We start from the raw sequence: 19,017 nt of genomic DNA, 5'->3' as shown, positions 1-19,017 counted from the left end.
CATCAAAATTTCTTAAATACAGCACAATAAACACAAACTATAAAAGAAAAAATAAGTCAGGCTTTAGCAAAATTAAAAACGTTTTCTTTTCAAAATATACTAAGAAAGCGAAAATCCAAACTACAGATGTTGAGAAAATATTTATAAAACATATGTCCAACAAGGAACTATTATTTAGAATAATAATAATTAAAACCAAAACTAAAACCTCTTATAACTCAATATAACTCAATAAGAAGACACACAACACAATTAAAAGTGGACAAAAGATTTGAACAGACACTTCACTAAAGAAGACATGTATGGCAGATAAGCATATTAATACTCATCATTAGTCTTTAGTGAAATGGAGATTAAAACCACAATGAGATTATACAACACATCCACAAGATTGACTGAAATTAAAAGGAGTAACTGTAGCAAGTTTTGGCTAGAATGTGGAAGAACTGGAACTCTCATTTACTGCTAGTGGGTATATTAAAAGGAGCAGCTACTGCTCTGTCTCCCCTAGGCTGGAGTACAGTGGTGCAGTCATAGCTCACTACAGCCTTAACTCCTGGGTTCAAGTGATTCTCCTGCCTCAGCCTCCTGAGTATCTGGGACTACAGACACCACCGTGTGTGTGTGTGTGTGTGTGTGTGTGTGTGCGCGTGTGCGTGTTTGTGATAGAGTCTTGCTCTGTCACCCAGGCTGGAGTGCAATGATGTGATCTCATCTCACTGCAACCCCTGGCTCCTGTGTTCAAGTGATTCTTCTGCCTCAGTCTCCCAAGTAGCTGGGATTACAGGTGCCCGCCACCACGCCCAGCTAATTTTTATATTTTTAGCAGAGATGGGGTTTTACCATGTTGGTCAGGCTGGTCTCCAACTCCTGACCTCAGGTGAGCCACCTGTCTTGGCCTCCCAAAGTGCTGAGATTACAGCTGTGTCTTTGTTTAACTTTTATTTTTGTAGAGACAGGGTCTCAGTACAGACTGGTCTTGAACTCCTGGGCTTAAGTGATCCTCCTGTCTTGGCCTTTCAAAGTACTAGGATTCCAGATATGAGCCACTGCACTTGGCCAGCAGTTTCTTAGAAAGCTAAACATACACCTACTATATGATCCAGCCTTTCCACTTCTAGGTGGAATGAAAGTATGTGCCTGTGAAAACTGAAAGTAATTGTCTCCATGTGAATGTTCCCAGCTTTGTTTGTAATAATGCAAGAAAGCAGTATATACTATTAGCACAATTATGTTCTTTTAGCATAAGGAACATGTTTGCTTTTTTCCACTTCCTTTGCAGGCATCTTTATATGTATTTTTGCCAAAGCTCTTACCTCACCAGAATGTGTCTAATGTCTAATCTGTCTTTCTGCCACTGTGGAAGATAACCACTTTAGTTCCCACCCTTCTCAGTGCTGCAGGAGGGGAGAGGAGAGGGCTGGATTCTGGTCCCAGCTCTTGACACCTTGGGCTGACCAGGCACTTCTTGAGACCTCAGTGTTCTCCTCTGGCAGTTGTAGGCATTAAATTATATGTATTCTTTCATGGATGTTTTTGAGCACATGCTGTGTACTAGGCACGATTTTAGGTCCTGACAACACAATGAAGAAAACAGGCTGTGGTCCCTGCCCTCATGGAACCAGTTTGTGTTAATTTGTTATGTGCTGGACATGGTCCTGGGTTTTGAGAGGACAGCCCATGTTTTCTTTTCTTTTTTTTTTTGAGACAGACTTTTGTTCTTCTTGCCCAGGCTGGAGTGCAGGGGTGCAATCTTGGCTCACTGCAACCTCTGTCTTCCGGGTTCAAGTGATTCTCCTGCTTGAACCTCCCAAGTAGCTGGGATTAAAGGCAGACACCACTATGCCTGGGTAATTTTGTATTTTTAGTAGAGATGGGGTTTTTCCATGTTGGTCAGGCTGTTCTTGAATTTCTGACCTCAGGTGATCCACCTGCCTTGGCCTCCCAAAGTCCTGGGATTACAGGCATGAGCCACTGTGCCCTGCCGACAGCCCATGTTTTTATCTCAAGGAATTTATGTATTCATAGGAAATGGAGACAAAAATAAGTTAAAAGACGAAACTATAAATGTAAAACGTGTTAGGAAGGAAACAATACCAGAGGAGACCCTGCTTTAGGCAGGGTTGTCACAAGAGGTGGCACTTCAGTTAAGATTTAAAGGCAGGAAGAGAAGAGGTGCTTGCTGTCCTGGTCGTTGTCTCTTCTCTCAGAAGTCTGGACTGATGTGATTTCTTCAGTCGTAGTCATTTCTAAATGATAATAGCTTCATGGGGCCATCTGTTCTTCACCTCACTGCTTTCTTCAGGGAGTTTCATTGTCTAATTCAGGATATATAAATGGCAATACATTAAATGGAATTAATTCTCCTTTCTGATGTTTAATGAATACTACTTTGGCCCATAATTCACAAATGATTGAGGCACAAGAGGAATAAAATGAAGTGTATATCCTCTGGTAAGCCTAAGCCAGAGATTTCATAAATTGGTATCTAGCAGGCAAATCCTGAATCCAGAGAGGTTTCTCTTGGCCCATAGTATTTTAAAAGTTAAGAAATTTCACCTAAAACCTTAAACTTGTGGCATTGCCATGTAAATCTTTAGGTGTGGCCACTCCAGGCTCATGTTCCTACAGCCCTTTGATCAGTCAGTACTGGCTGGCAGAGCCCTCTTTGATGGGCACATGCCCTCAGATCTCACTGCTTCTCCTTGTTTGACCTGCTTCACTCACCTGTTGTCACCTGTCTGGCCCCCGTGTGAATTTGTTTGACTATGAATCATCTCGGGAATTTTTTTGTTTTGTGTCTAAATATCTGTGCCTGGTACCAGCCGGCTTTGAGTAGGATCCACTTGTGCCAGGCTGGGTGATTCTGATGTGCAGCCAGGGTGAGGACCACACTCCTAGGACTGTAGCACTGGCTGAAAATGTACAGCATTCGCCATTGGAGCACACACTGTCGGGAGTGGGCAGCTCCTCTTTTACTCTGTTCCTAGGATACCTGGTAGTAGGTGCTTTAAATACTTGTAACACAAATGAATAAATTATATTTAATTTGATATTTATTTGACCTTGGAAAAGCATTTTTTAAAAACTCACATTTTCTGACCAGGTGCAGCCGCTCATGCCTGTAATCCCAGCACTTTGGGGGTGAGGTGGGAGGATTGCTTGAGCCCAGGAGTATTAGATCAGCCTGGGCAACCTAGTGAAACCCGTCTACAAAAAAAAAAAAAAAAAAAAAAGCCAGGACTGTGGTCATGATGGTGAGTGCCTGTAGTCCCAGCTACTTGGGAGGCTGAGGTGGGAGGATCGCTTGAGCCCAGGAGGTCAAGGCTACTGTGAGCATAATCCCATCCCTGTATTCCAGCCTGGGCCACAAAGCAAGACCCTGTCTCAGAAAACTTCTACATTTCTTAATTTAGGTATGTGGATTTTTTTGGTTTGTTTTTAGTTGTCTTTAGTAGATAACACATTCATGTGGTTTTAAGATCAAAATGGAAAAAGGAATATAGTGAAAAGTCTCATTTCCCCTTCTGGTTCCTGTCTGACCAGTGCACTACCCCTGCACCCTCCCTACCCCCCAGTCAGCAAGTATAAGCAAATCCAACCATATAGTCTCATTTTACCCCCGTTTTATCCTAAAGGTAGCTTCCTAAAAATAATGTTCTCTCTTTAGCCTTGACATATCTTGAAGATGTTACCGTGTTAGTAGAGAGCTTCCTTTTCTTTTTTCTTTTTTTTTTAACAGTTGAAAAGTATTTTTCATTGTTTGAGCATATTATGATTTACTTAACAAGTACCCGATTGAAGGACATTTGGATTTTTCCTTACATTTCTGCTGTGAGCAATGCTGCAGTTAATACCCTTCTCTGTATGTCATTTTATAATCACACGTGTGCATAGTATAGCTCCATGATAATAAATTTCTGGCTGGGTACAGTAGCTCATACCTGTAATCCCGGCACTTTGGGAGGCCAAGGCAGGCAGATTGTTTAAATTCAGGAGTTTAAGACCAGCCTGGGCAACAAAGTGAGACCCTGTCTCAATCAATCAATCAATAAATTCATTCATTCACTCATTCATCCTGAAGTAGAATGGCTAGGTCAAGGAGTATACACATTTGTAATTTTGATATATGTTATACATTTCTCTGTTAGGTGTTGTACCAGTAGCTCTTATTAATTAATAAGACTATGGCATTTGGACTATGTTTTTAAAAGAATATTTACTGTGCTTTGTTTTGTTGTCTTTGTGGAGTTAGAGAAATTATTTTGTTGGTTATATGAATTTTGGTAAGAGTAGTAAGACTGTTCTAGATCATTGGTTTCTACTAATGGCCAAAGGCTCATAAGGGGTTCTCAGGTTCATATGCTAAACAAACATCAGCTATATATATATATGTGTGTGTGTGTGTGTATACATATGTCTTCCATATATATATGTACGTCTCACACAAGTATATTAGTATATATTTTAGCTATACATAGATACTGTTGTCTTTAATGAAATTAAAAATTATTTTAATAGTGTTACTGAAGTCTTAGTTCATATAGTAACAGCTCAACATCTTGTCAATGGCTCTAATATTTTAGATGGTGATATGGTTTGGCTGTGTCCCTACCCAAATCTCATTTTGCATTGTAACTCCCATAATCCTCACCTGTCATGGGAAGGACCTGGTGGGAGGTATTGAATCATGGAGGTGGGTTTTCCCCATGCTGTTCTTAATGATATTGAGTGTCATAGGTCTGATGGTTTTATAAAGGGCAGCTCCCATGCACAGACCCTCTTGCCTGGTGCCATGTATGACATGCCTTTGCTCCTCCTTCACTTTCCACCATGATTGTGAGGCCTCCCCAGCCCATTAAACATCGTTTTTAAAAAATAGATTACCTAGTCTTGGATATTTATAGCAGTATGAAAATGAGCTAATATAGATGGCCCTTGGATTTCAGTGGTGTATTCATTCTATGTTCTATCAGTTTTTTTCAAAGTAACTTAGTCTGTTGATAGAGAAGAGTAGAATCAACAGACTATGCATGTTCTATGAGTGCCTATTTGCCTATTGCATAATAAAAATAATCTTTCTCTTGTAGATGTCCCTTTAAGGACCAGTCTGCCACCACCATTCAGAAATCATAAATATGGTAACCAATTTTTTTATTTTTAAAAATATATATGAATACAATTTTGCATTAGTTTGTTACAAACTTAAGTTTTGTTTTCAAAAATGAATTGACTATCTATAAATAAAAACCAGTTTGGAAGTTTATTTAGAAATACAGGAATCCTATTATATTGCTCAAGTCAGTTGTAGTAGGAAGTGGAATATTTGCAAGGAATAGCATGTTTGGCAAAACTGTGTTTAAAATGCGTTTCCCTGCCAGGTAATTAGAAAAGGAAAAATGATCAAAGACTGGGAATTAAAAGAAGGGATTTAACATTTTAAATGCCAATAATTTGAGCATATTATATAGTAGTTTTATATGGTACAATTGATGATTTAAAAATGGAGTAATAAGGCAAGAAGCTAGATGTCATTCATTATTTGTTGTAAAGATGGCACAGTTATTAACCTTCAGCAGAGTGACACTCACAAAACTTTGAATTTGAGACTTCATTTGAAAGGTATGATGCACCTAATAAATATTTCTGTTAATTGGTGCAGACATTTTAAAGTATCAATTTTTTATTACCTTAGATTTTTTTTTTGGAGTGGCTTTTCATTCTGTTCTCATTTGATAGAACAACTTATGACCTAAAGTCCTTTGAAATCACAGTCTTCACCGTGTGTATGCATTTTAATATCCAGAAACTAATTGTGAGGTTATAAGGGGTAGTCAAGCAGAAGTTGAAGGCACTGAGTGGAAAGCACTTTGATTTATTGGGCTTAAAGAATTTACATAATATTGAATAAGAGAAAGGAATAAAAAGCATGATTAAGGTAAATATGAAACTTCTCAATTGTGGCTTTCAAGGCTTTCAAAGTATAATGTCTTGAAATATTGCTTTAAACTTGAATCAACTTACAGATGCCATTTTAAATTAGAATAGTTACATGTGGTTTCCTTTTTCATGGTGTGTGTTTTGTGTACGTGTATGCAAAGCTGTGTTCCATGTAAGTTCTTTTGAAAGAAATTTTATATAATAAAAGCATTAGAATATCCGAGTTGCTAAGCATTATTGTAGTAGATAATGTACCTTTTAGGCTATTCTACCTTATTAGCATCCTTCTGTCTTAGAATTTGTATACTATTCAGATGAATTGTCAGAAAAAATGAATACATTTATCTATGAAGAAATTATAGTACCACTTGAGTTCTGATAGACTTCAAGTGGCTTTGTCTGAGTTTGGCTCCTTAACAATCTTCTGCTTTGTGTTGAACAAGAAAGGCTGTAGTATTATTTTCACCTGTCATTGTCATCCAGGATTGCCGCCTCACGGTCTGCGGGACAGAGCCCTTTGTTGGCTATTAGGGAGTGGAAAGAGTGCAGAGTCAGATTTCAGTTTTGCCAGTTACTATCTCCCTCCCCTAGGGCAAAGGGCTGCTTCTCTCTGCCACCAAGAGCCTGAGATTCCTCAGAGCCCTCCTACCATTTAATTGGCATCCACACCTATTGACTGACCATGTATGCTACTCATCTTTAAATCCCTGTTGTCTAGACGGAGGGCACACAAAAATGTGGTTGTTGTAAAGTGTGGACTGCTCATCCCTGTCTATTTCATAAAGCTGTGTGTGATGCTCCACAAATATAAGATGCTCTGTTTATGAGGTTGCTTTTCTCAAGGAATTTGTATGAAAGCAATGCCCACAGGTGTTGTTTTGATAATTACAAGGATTATTTTAAAGATGGAAGAACACGGGAAGTAGCTTATTAAGCACAGAAAGGGACATGAATACATCTCTTTGCTGGTTTGTCATTTCTCCTTTCTTACCCACTCCTCATGCCACACCCCTTTATATTGGAGAGAAAAATCTGGCAAAAACTTCTGTTCAAAACATTTCTTTTTCTGCTAAAATATATAGCCATTTGATTGTGTGTTGGCCAAACCTATTAGAACAGCAGGATTTCTAGTTTAAGGGCTCATTAGCAACATATATAGAACATCATTAATATTTAGTAAGGTTAGACTACAGTTTTGCAGGTTGATTGTAATAGACTGAACTCCTGTTATTTAAAAAATTACTATTGGCTTCTGTCATTTGTCTCAAATAATAAACGTATCTACAGTAAAATAAAGAGCATGATAGATAAGTCAGAATACTAGATAAGCTGAAAGTCAACTTTATTTTCCTACGTACATTGTAAGCTTACTTTTAGCAACTATGGTTTCTTTACATCCCTAATATGCATATTTTACTTAGGTTTTATTTATTTTTATTTCTTAGGAATACAGAGTCTGAGGATTATGTTGACCTTGTAAGAAAAATTGCAATAGATAACTGAAAGTTGACTATTTAAAATAATGATCAAATTCAGGGTGCTAGTTCTTATCCCGATAACCACTTTATTCTGTATTATGAGAACATAGTTAAATAAGGTCTGTTTTTAAAATAGATTCTTTCATTTCATGTCACTGTTGGAATTCCTTGTTATAACGTGATTGATAGGAATGAGCTTTAGATTAAGGTTGGGAGTTTAGTCAATAATACATTATAATCATAATGCATTCATTAAATGGTTAAATAAAAATGAGTGAAGAATTGGAAACTTCCTGAATTTCAACCTGTTGAATGGCTACATAAATTATATGATTAAGGGCTGATTGATAGTTGCTGAGTTAGAATTTTACCCAAGTAAAGAGAAATTACTTACTGGAAATGCACAGCGTAGACCGACTTTAAGATAAACAGATTAAAGAGTGAAGTTGGGTTTGAATAGAGCAGATTAAATGGTGTGAGCCTGTGCAGTATTTACAAACCAGGAGACAGATAATAATATTCTTGGGCATTAGCAGCCTTGCTCAGATTACTGGTGGTCCTAGATACAGTGTTTGAATTCTGAGATGGTAACACCCGTATCATCATTTGCTCTTGTCATTGTATCTCATCTGAGTAGATTTTTTTGAACTGCATTTGTTAATGTCTATTTTAAGACTTTTTTCTTTTTACATTATTTGCTAATTCTGATCTGTAGTGACTCCAGAAAACAAGATACAGTAATGTGATTCTCTTGTCTTCCATTCTAAGAAAAAATGTGCTGAGTTGACATAAAATTTTGACATACACTGCTGTGTGTCAAAGACCAAGGCTTTAAAAGAAAAGAAAGATCTTTTACTTCAATTTTAATTATCCATAAAAGGAATTTTTCTTTGTACAGTATTCTTCTAAGTGAGTCTGGTTATAAAACAAGAACTTACACTTCTCAATCTCATAACCACTCTACTCTACTCGTTTTCATAATTTGAAAAGAAGTTTAGAATAAACTGTGTAAAAAGATAACTTGCTTTTTTCTTTCAGATACACTGAAGATTATTCATCAAGCCCATAAATCAAAGGTATGTTCCACAGGTACAGTATCTGTCACATAGCAAGTAATCAATGTTGGTTGAATTTGGGAATAAGTGAATGAATACATGTACATCTAAAATATTTCCCATTATAATAGTGCTTTTAATTTTGTAGGTACCCTTTCTACCACCTTAGCATTTTCACTGAAGAAAAAAATAAGCTGTTTCCTTGTTAGTAGTAGGTCCTTTTTAAAAAAGCATTAATTAAAAAAAAAAGTATACGATATTTTGTTTATGAAGCACATATTTAACATAAAATAAGCATAAAACTTGGAAAAATGAATTCATTTTACAGAGAAAAGGATCTACTTATTACTTCTCAATCCAGTCTCTTGGATTTTCTTAATTCTGTACCAGAACAAAAGGGCCAGAAGCAGACACAAATAATTCACTTGTTCTGATTTGATCCTTGCTGTGTATGAAAGGCGGCACAGAACTGTGGCTCTGGGAGCACACCTTTTAGCTCCACCAAGGTCATGGCCTACAGTCCTGAAGTTGTCTTGCCTTTCCCAAAGAGAGCTGTTTGTTTATGGGTTTGTTGCGTGTTTATATTTCTGTTTTTATGAAGCCACAATCAAAGATTGGTTTATCATACACACAGAGCAGAGTGATCTTTTTTCTTTAATCACAGTGGCCTTCTATAGAGTCCTCATTAAAGTCCTTTTGGCCTCCATCCAGAAGCTAAGTAGGGTAGGACCTGGCTGTTCACTGAAGCAGTAATCTTAACCGTGTTATATAAACTACTCAGGAGCAAGTTATTATTCATCATATCCCAATACCTGGCACAATGCCTGACTCATCCGAGTTTTTCCATAACAATTTTTGAATGAAGTATTTATGAATTCATTTCATTTCATTGTCTTCTCTAGTTGTAGATGTACTCCATACACTTAATCATCTTTCAAATAAATGAGTATCACAGATCACAAGAAAATGGTGTGAGGGCATGCCTGTTGAATATTAATTAGTAACTGTGTTTTAAAATTTATTTTATTTAAATTTTTTTGTGGCTTAAAACAGCACACATTTATTCTCCTCCAATTCTGGAGGTCAGAAGTCCAAAATCAGTTTTACTGAGCAAAAGTCAAGGGTTTAGTAGGATTGGTTCCTTCTAGTTACTTCATTTTTTTATACCAAGGATTGTATATGCCTATTTTACAATATCTATTGTGAAATGCCTCAAAATGTCATGCTTACACGTGTCTGGGGCTGTGCTATGGAATATGCCCTTTTGATTGGTACTAGAATGTATGACTACTGTATTTGGACTTTGTCCAATCTTTCTTCTTTGGGACAGGAATGTTTTCAACCTCGTTCCTAAAATGTAGAGAATAGGAAATGTCCTACTGTATATTTATATATATTATATATATCTAAAATACAAATATGAATCTAAAATAAAGTTAAAACAGTATGCTCTTTGAAAAGGTTGTTGAGCGAAGTGTGTCCCCATTCTCCATTCATTGCTGGATGATTTACATTGTTTGGCTTTTCATATGCTCATGTTTCTGAAAAGGAGTAAGTAGTAATTTATTCCTTTATCTTAGTGAAGACATAGTTCATCGTGTTCAAATTATCAGTATTATAACATTTTTAAAAATCTGGAAATTCTGTCATTGGAAGACAGAAAAAAAAATCTTAGAATTGTTACTTATATTTAAGACTTATGTTTCACACAGCAGGTTCTAGTTTTAAAATTAGGGCTTGTTTTTCCAGTTGAATGATGTATTTGTTTAAGGGAGATTCCCAAAACAATTAAGTCACTTAGAGTGCTTCTGACATCTGGCTTTATAAACTTTCATCCAAATCATAATGATGCTAGTTAAGTACAGGCTGTATTATGCCCTGGGGATGGTTCTGCAAGTTTCTGCTTCAACTTTTCTATGGAAAGAGTTCAATATATTTTTACAGATATAGTTTTAAAACTTCAGAGAAACTTTATCCACACGTCCTCATTTGTGCCTTATTCAGCTCAGAGTCATTTTTCTCATTGCCAAGTGATGGTTGTCCTTTCCTCTTCTGTTCCCCGTCTGCAGGGTCTGTGGCATTGCTGGCATGCCCTGTCAGTGTTCCAACTCAGCTGTAACTTTAATCTTCATCATCAGCCAAAAGGAGAGACATCTAAATAATTCCTAAGTCTTAATGAGCTCATTCATAAAAGGCATTTTCCCCATTTCCCTAATTTTCTAGGCTTAGAGACTTTCCTGATTATTAGATATCCTCAGAAATTTCTTCCCATTCCCACAATAAAAAGACTGACTGCATACCTTCCCACCAGAGCCTCCTGTGTGTGTGTGTGTGTGTGTGTGTGTTTGTGTGTATGTGTGTGTGTATTATGGGTGATAATCAGTGTTTGGTTTATAAAGTCACAATAATTTCTATTAAAAGATTGAAATAACAACTTTAATTTCCATCTTATGTGTGGACATCATACCCTGGAATAAACTTTATAAGAAATGTGCAATGTCTTTAAAAAAAAACTTAAAAACTTAAAATGAGGCTGTCCTTCTTCACCCCTCACCACACATATACTTGAAAATATAAATCTAAACTCTGGGATTGATTTTTCAGACCCATTAAAGTGAACTCCTCTCAAGATCTGTGCATCTTATTGTGTGAAACTGTACTTCAACTTAACAAAACAAAACCTGCTATGATGGTTCCAAAATAACACTTAAATAGAAATGCTTAGGATATTTTAGATAGGAAGATGCAACAGCATAAAATCAATTCTCTCTTAATTTACATATTTAATGCTACCCCAATAAAATACAATACTTATGTATATATGTAAACTAAAGAAGCTGATTTTTAGATCAGTATGTAAAAAATAAGAATAATCAGAAGAATTCTGAAAAAGATAAATGAGAGTAATTAGCTCTAACATTTAAGACATATTATAAAACTATAGTAATTAGAACAGTATGGCACTGTCACATGACCTGGTTATTTAATGGCACAGAATTAAAAGTTCAAAAATATACCCCAGTATTTTAAAATATGGAAATGGAATGTATAGTAAATATAGCATTTCAAGTCTGTAAAGAAAAGATGGAGGCTTTCATAAATGGTATTTGAATAACTGGGTAAACATCTAAAAAAACAGCTAAGTTAAATTTATGTATTTTTCTTTATGTCAAAATAAATACCCCTTGGATTAAAAAATTAAACCCATAGATGAGGATAGAGATGAAACAGATGAAACATGATTTGATAATTTCTTCAAGTTGGGTCATGGGTACAGGACAGGGGGCTTATTATCAGTATATAATTATACTTGACATTCTCCATGATGAAAAATTCAAAAAATGAAATTAATGAAAACATTTAAAGAGAACAGGGAATTTAAAAAATATTGGAATGCGGAAAGTTTTTCTAAGTATGACAGAAAACTGAGAAACAATATGACACTGGTACATTTTACTTCATTCACTAACTTATTCCACCAAAATTTATTTAACACCTTCTATGTAAAAAAAAAAAAACAAAACACTGAGAATGGCCGGACGTGGTGTAATCCCAGCACTTTGGGAGTCCAAGGTAGGTGGATCACAAGGTCAAGAGATGGAGACCATCCTGGCCACCATGGTGAAACCCTGTCTCTACTAAAAATATAAAAATTAGCTGGGCTAAAATATAAAAATTAGCTGGGCTAAAATATAAAAATTAGCTGGGCTTGGTGGCGCGCACCTGTAGTCCCAGCTACTCTGGAGGCTGAGGCAGAATTGCTTGAACCTGGGAGGTGGAGGTTGCAGTGAGCTGAGATTGTGCTATTGCACTCCAACCTGGCGACAGAGTAAGGGTCCCTCTCCAAACACACACACACGCACACACACACACACACACACACACACACACACACACACACACAGAGAGAGAGAGAGAGAGAGAGAAAGCAAGGAACAAATAAAAACTGGGGGGACATTTTCTAACTTACAGAAGAGGCTGAATTTCCTTTGCCTATGAAGATATTCTGCAACTCTATTGGATAAATTAATCTACAACTCCATACTTAACCCACAGCTGTCAGATTGGCAAGAATCAGAAGGCTTTGCTAACACACTGTGTTGGGAGGGTATGAGAAACAGGTCCTCTCCGTGGTCCCGTCCTTGCTGGAGAACTAGATAGCTGGTGGATGGGGATTGGGAGGAGACTAACTTCACTTTCTATTCATATGTGCTTGGAGAACTTTGTATAATGAGTAGATACTACCTTTTTTTTTTTTTGAGACAGTGTCTCACTCTGTTGCTCAGGCTGGAGTGCAGTGGCATGAACACAGCTCACTGAAACCTTTGCCTCCCAGGTTCAAGATATCCTCCTGCTTCAGCCTCCTACGTAGCTGGGACTACAGGTGTATGCCACCACACCCAGCTAATTAAAGACAACTTTTTTTTTTGTAGCTATGGGGTCTTGCCATCTTGTTCAGGCTGGTCTCAAACTCCTGGGTTCAAACAGTCCTACCACCTTGTCCTCCCAAAGTGCTGGGATTACAGACTGTATTCCCTATTCTAAAATGATTGAGTGAAGTATTTTTTCTTTTAATCTGTATGCTCTGGAATTTAAGCCCCTGTGCTCTGTAGTGAATGAGGTCTGTGAATCCTGCATGCCTTGGGCTTCTGATTTGGCCGCTAAGAGGCCTTTCTGTTGACTCTCTGTCTCAGCTGTATCCTAGAAATAGAATATGTTTCTAAACAGCTGTGTTCTGGTTGACAAGTGGTGCTGTGTGCCCAACCAGTGGTCACCTCTTTGTGCTATGTAGGAGCAGATAGCAACTTTAAATTTTCACTTGTATTTATGGAGTCTCACTGGATTTGTAAGTATCACTGGAGAGCACTCTTGTTTACCTCCACCCCAAGTCACATAGAGAAATATTCCAATTAATGTGACATGGAATCAAATGTTATTTAGCTTGAGCAAGGTTTTTAGATATGTGGACTTTTGGCCATTTGAAGTATACTTGTGGTCAGGCATGGTGGCTCATGCATATAATCCCTGTATTTTGGGAGACCAAAGTGGGAGGATCACTTGACCTCAGGAGTTCAAGACAAGCCTGGGCAATATAGTGAGATCCCCATCTCTACTAAAAAATAAATTAGCTGGTCTTGGTGGCACATGTATGCAGTCCCGGCTACTCAGGAGGCTGGGATGGGAGGATTGCTTGAGACTTGGAGATTGAGGCTGTAGTGAACCATGAGCCATGATCCATGATCACACCACTGCACTCCAGCCTAGGTGACAGGTTGAGATCCTGTCTCAAAAAACAAAACAAAAAAAGGAAGCACACTTAATTATCTCAGAAGTCAGACTGACCAGAGCTGAAAGCTCAGCTCTGCTGCTGACCAGGTTAAGATGACAGGAAAAGATGATGATGGTGCAACAACAGAACAGTGACAGCTAACAGAGTGTGCTCACCCTGCAAGCAGCACTGTTGAGGGTTTATATGCTCCATCGTGTCACCCTTACCACAAGGTGATGAGGAAGGGGCCCTCTCCTCCCCTTTTCTACCGATGAGGAAATCGAGTCCTAGAGAGGTCATGTAGCTTGTTGAGAACACACAGCTGGGTGCTGGTGGAGTCTGGATTTGCATCCTGATCTGCATTCACACCCACACCACAGAACTCTCCCCAGTGCTTTACGTGGTGCGTGCACTCGGCAGGTCCTCAGTGTGCCTCTGATCACTGCCCTCATTACGGCCAGGAGAGTGGAATCTACTTACTGTTGCTGTGCTGAAATTTACAACTCTGTCTTTGAGAAATCTCACCAAATAAGCCCATTAAATACTGATGAAATGCAGATTTTCTTTCTTTTTTGTTTTTTAGACAAATGAACTTGTGTTGAGTTTGGAAGACGATGACAGACTCCTGCTGAAACAAAGCAGCACTCTGAAAGCAGCTGGAATCGGTGAGGAAGGGGGCCTTGTGTTGCTGGAGGGGAAACTCACTCTCCCGGCCTATGCTGAGGCCTGGCTGGTGGTATTTGGATAACTCACTGGAAAGTAAATGCTACCCTTGGCCCCCTTGACACTGCTTGATAACTGATCAGAGGAGGAGGATGAGAATGATGTGCATTCTGATCTCTTCACTGAGGGCAGTAGGTGTCTGCTCTCCAAGTGTGCAGAATGCAATGGCTCTTTTCAGAAGGTATGGTCAGAACTCCCCTGAGGGTCATTTTAAGTGACAGCTTGTTAGTACCATGTCTACTTATTCTTACTATTGTCACTTGAGCCAATGGTTGGAGAGAAATGGACGTAGTAGAACTAATGAGGAATAATGAAACATGTCGTTGTTTGTATCACATGCCGTATGGTTTTTGATAGTCTTCTGAGTCACTCACAGCTCACCAAGGCATGGAACTGAAAATGGGAGCCTGGTGTGTGCAGCTGGAAAGTACCTGATTGGGCCTTCCAGCCTAGAATGTGCTGTGGTTTTATTATAAAGAAATGTTATCTGACATGTTTTGTGACCATTAGATGTCACTGTTATTCTACGTATATGTAGACCTAAAGCTGATCTGGCAGAAGAGGGGATGGAGATTGTCAGGTAGGTCTGAATGGTTGAAGGCAATGTGCTCCTGACACACCTTTGCAGTTGGTGACTGATGCAGTGTCACACGCCATGCTGCTTAATTATTTGTTAATTAATTAATTTTTTGAGACAGAGTCTCGCTCTATTATCCAGGCTGGAGTGCAGTGGTGCAATCTCAGCTCACTGCAACCTCTGCCTCCCAGGTTCAAGTGCTTCTCCTGCCTCAGCCTCCTGAGTAGCTGGGACCACAGGTGTGCACCACTTGCTTGGCTAGTTTTTATATTTTTTTAGTAGAGGTGGGGTTTCACTATACTGGCCAGAATGGTCTCAGATTTCTAACCTCAGGCGATCCACCTGCCTGGGCCTCACGTTGTTCATAATTATTTATGTGCACTGGTTAAGGAACACAATAATTGAGGTGCACACTGGGAAGCCTGAAATGTTTTTGATGAATATTCTTTTGAGTTACTTTAATCACATATATCAGGAACTTACTTCTGATTGATTTATGTGACTAGCATGAATTCCTGACATAGATCTTCCAATTTAAATAGGGTTTTAAATAGCGTGTTGTGAAATCGTAGACTCGATTTCTGTGTTGACCTCTACAATATTTGCTAGAATATTCATGCCTTTCCATGTTATGAATATATAAGGTTATTTTGAAGAATGATTTTGAATTTGGCATTTGTTTCTTCAAATGCTGTTTTATTATTGTAGCAGGTGGCACCTTTGTGATTGGGGCATGTGGTACCCAGAAGGCAGCCCTGCTTGTTGTTAAAGCATACGGCACAATGAATATTACAGACTGACTGATATTGATGGGGGAATTGACAGACAGCTCCATGGAAAACACTGGAAAATCCAAAAACTAAAAAAAGGGTAATATTTCCCAGGATGATAAAGTTAACATTTCAAATAAAAAAAGAATGATTTAGCCAGAAAATTATGTAAAAGCCCATTGTCAAAGCATTCAGGAAAATACAATTCAAACCCTTATCTCATCTCTTTTTTTAATTACAAGATAAATTCTAGATGGGCTAAATGTTATAATGTAAAAAAAAAATTTTTAAAGAAAATGTAGTTCAATAATTTCATAATCTTTGGAAAGAGAAGAGCTTTTTAAGAATGACCTCAAAGAGAGAAGCCTTAAAGGGGAAGAAGTGATAGGTTTGACTACATAAAAACTAAAAACTCTAAACAGAGTTAAAGAAGAAGCAATAAACATTGAAAAATATTTGCAGCGTATACAACAGATGAAAAGTTATTAGCCTGGGGTTGGGCGTAGTGGCTCACGCCTGTAATCCCAGCACTTTGGGAGGCCAAGGTGGGAGGATCACTTGAGGTTAGGAATTTGAGACCATGCTGGCCAACACTGAAACCTCATCTCCTCTAAAAATACAAAATTGAGCGAGGCATGGTGACACATGCCTGTAATCCCAGCTACTCGGGATACTGAGGCATGAGAATGACTTGAACCGGAAGGTAACGGTGTCAGTGAGCTGAGATCACACTACTGCACTCCAGCCTGGACAACAGAGTGAGACTCTGTCTCAAAAAAAGAAAAAGGAAAAGAAGTTATTAACTTTATAAAGAGCCGTCCTTGTAATTACTATGAAAAAGAAAAATTCTACTGATAGAAGAAATAACTCACAAATGAAAAATAGTTCCACCTTATTAGGAGAGAGTGAGTACTTGTTAGAAATGAGTACATAGATACTGTTTATATAGTAGAGTCTAGTGTTAAGACTCTAGTCTGGGGCCAGGTGCAGTGGCTCACGCCTCTTATCCTAGTAGTTTGGGACGCCAAGGCTAGTGGGTCGCTTGAGGCCAGGAGTTCCAGATTAGCCTGCACCACATAGTGAGACCTCATCTCTATAAAAATAAAGATTACAGTCTAGAGCCAGAGTGCTTGAGTCCAAAACCTGATTCTGTCTCTTACTGTCTGGGTGACCTTGGACAAGCAGGAATTGTTTTAAGATTAGTAGACATGAAAAAAGTGGCATTGCACAAGGGAGTGCCTGGTGTAGGAAATGGATACTCTTATACCACTGTTGGGAATGAATATGACCTCTAATTTTCTGTAGGTCAGTTTGACCAATAAGACTTTCTCAAGTTTGAATTTCAGTGATACTTTTTTCTAAGTCGACAGGAACAAGCTGTGAGGTTATGATAGGTCTTTCAGAGGGGTGGTAGGGTTAGTCCTGACCTTCCCTTTATGTGAATCACTGAAGTAGAGCTTAATTTATTGAATAGAAATAGAATATATTGTGTGATTCCATTATTGTTTGGGTTTTCTTTTTTGAGACTGGAGTCTTGCTCTGTCACTCAGACTGGAGTGCAGTGGCGCAATCTTGGCTTACAGCAACCTCCACTTCCCAGGTTCAAGCTATTCTCCTGCCTCAGTCTCCCAAATAGCTGGGATTACAGGTGGGTGTCACCATGCCCAGCTAATTTTGTGTTTTTTAGTGGAGGTGGGGTTTCACCATGTTGGCCAGGCTGGTCTTGAACTCCTGACCTCAGGTCATCCACCTGCCTTGGCCTCCCAAAGTGTTGGGATTACAGGCGTGAGCCACTGTGCTGGACCTCATTGTTGTTTTAAAATGTTTAAAATATACATGTAAGATTATTGTTTGTGTATATATGGAGAAAAGATCATATGCCAAAATTATAGAAATGGTTTCTTGAGGTGGTGGCATTGCCAGTAATTGATATTTTCTTTTGTTATCTGTATTATCTAAGTGCTCTTCTGGTGATTTAAAAATTTTTCTACAGTTTACATGTATTCCTTGTAATTAAAGGACTTTTTTTTATAAGTATAAACCCATCAAATTGGTGGAAAATTGGTTCGAATGAAGGCTGTGCATTTTGCTTGCCTTCTGGCCTTCTGTAAGCCACTTACCCTCTCTGAAATTCTATTTTGTTTTCTGTAAAAATAGGAACAATGAAACCTGTTGTAGAATGATGTCATGAGGTAGTGTAAAACAATGAGGGCATCGGTAGGGATGTGTGTAAAAGGCCCTCAAGGACAACTGCTTTGTCTGGAAACTGTCCTGGAGAAGGCACTTGGCAAATGTTTTGATTTTACTAAAATATTGAGTTGTTGGTCTCATTGTGATTAATTTCAAACTGACTTATGTAATGAACCATCTGTAAAGGTGAGAAGCAGATCCTTCTTTTTGTCCTCTTAGTTTAAGGATATTGGTCCTGGATCAGTCAGATTCTTTTCCCAGATTCTCCACTCATTTCAGGGTGGTATGAGGACTCCAAACTGCACTCCTGACTCTGGCAAGCCAGCAGCTTTGGGCTCACGGTGACTTGGGTCCCTGCAGGGAGCAATTTTCTCTTTGTTATCTAAAGTGGTGTTGCTTTGCTCTTGGGGACAAGCTGAGGTTATACCTGGGGAAGGAGATGAGGGTACCTGGAGAGCAACAAAAAATTCAAAGTGAGAGTTGAGTTGTGAAAATGATACTTGAAATACATGATTTTTTTTTTTTTTTAATGGAGTCTCACTCTGTCACCAGGCTAGAGTGCTGTGGTGAGATCTTAGCTCACTGCAACCTCCACCTCCCGGGTTCAAGTGATTCTCCTGCCTCAGCCTCCGAGTAAGTGGGATTACAGGCGTGCGCCACCATGCCTGGCCAATTTTTGTATTTTTAATAGAGACGGGGTTTCCCCATGTTGGCCAGGCTGGTCTCAAGCTTCTGACCTCAAGTGACTTGCCTGCCTCGTCCTCCCAAAGTGCTGGGATCACAGGCGTGAGCCACTGCGCCTGGCCTGAAATATGTGATTTTTCTAGGGAAATTTCCCTCCCTCAGTGCCATGTCTGGTTAGATTTTTAAGAGGTTTAAGAGAAAAATTCGAAGCCTTCCCTGTCTCCCTTTTCACCACTTGATCTTGCTGTAGAGCTGTCACTCTGCTATCACAGTGAGTTGCCATGGGAATAACGCCAGGGTAACAAATTTATCATTAGGACTTTTTTTGCTG

At 38.6% G+C, this 19,017-nt stretch overlaps 1 protein-coding gene across 7 annotated transcripts in view; it reads left to right on the top strand.

The window, feature by feature from the left end:
• C6H2orf76 (chromosome 6 C2orf76 homolog) overlaps positions 1-19,017 on the top strand; it is a 63,106-nt gene that overhangs the window by 39,345 nt on the left and 4,744 nt on the right. For 6 of the 7 annotated variants that reach the window (XM_002749518.7, XM_054257707.2, XM_054257706.2 and 3 more), the window contains 3 exons: positions 5,091-5,141; positions 8,457-8,494; positions 14,326-14,407. In XM_002749518.7, the coding sequence (XP_002749564.3) occupies positions 5,091-5,141; positions 8,457-8,494; positions 14,326-14,407 (171 nt within the window). The remainder of the gene's footprint in view (positions 1-5,090; positions 5,142-8,456; positions 8,495-14,325; positions 14,408-19,017) is intronic. The other variant, XM_008999020.5, reaches the window with a different exon arrangement.

This window comes from Callithrix jacchus, chromosome 6 (assembly GCF_049354715.1).
Source record: "Callithrix jacchus isolate 240 chromosome 6, calJac240_pri, whole genome shotgun sequence".
Lineage (NCBI taxonomy): Eukaryota > Metazoa > Chordata > Mammalia > Primates > Cebidae > Callithrix > Callithrix jacchus.
Note: the sequence above shows the minus strand (reverse complement) of the source record. Positions and strands in the feature narration are given on the sequence as shown.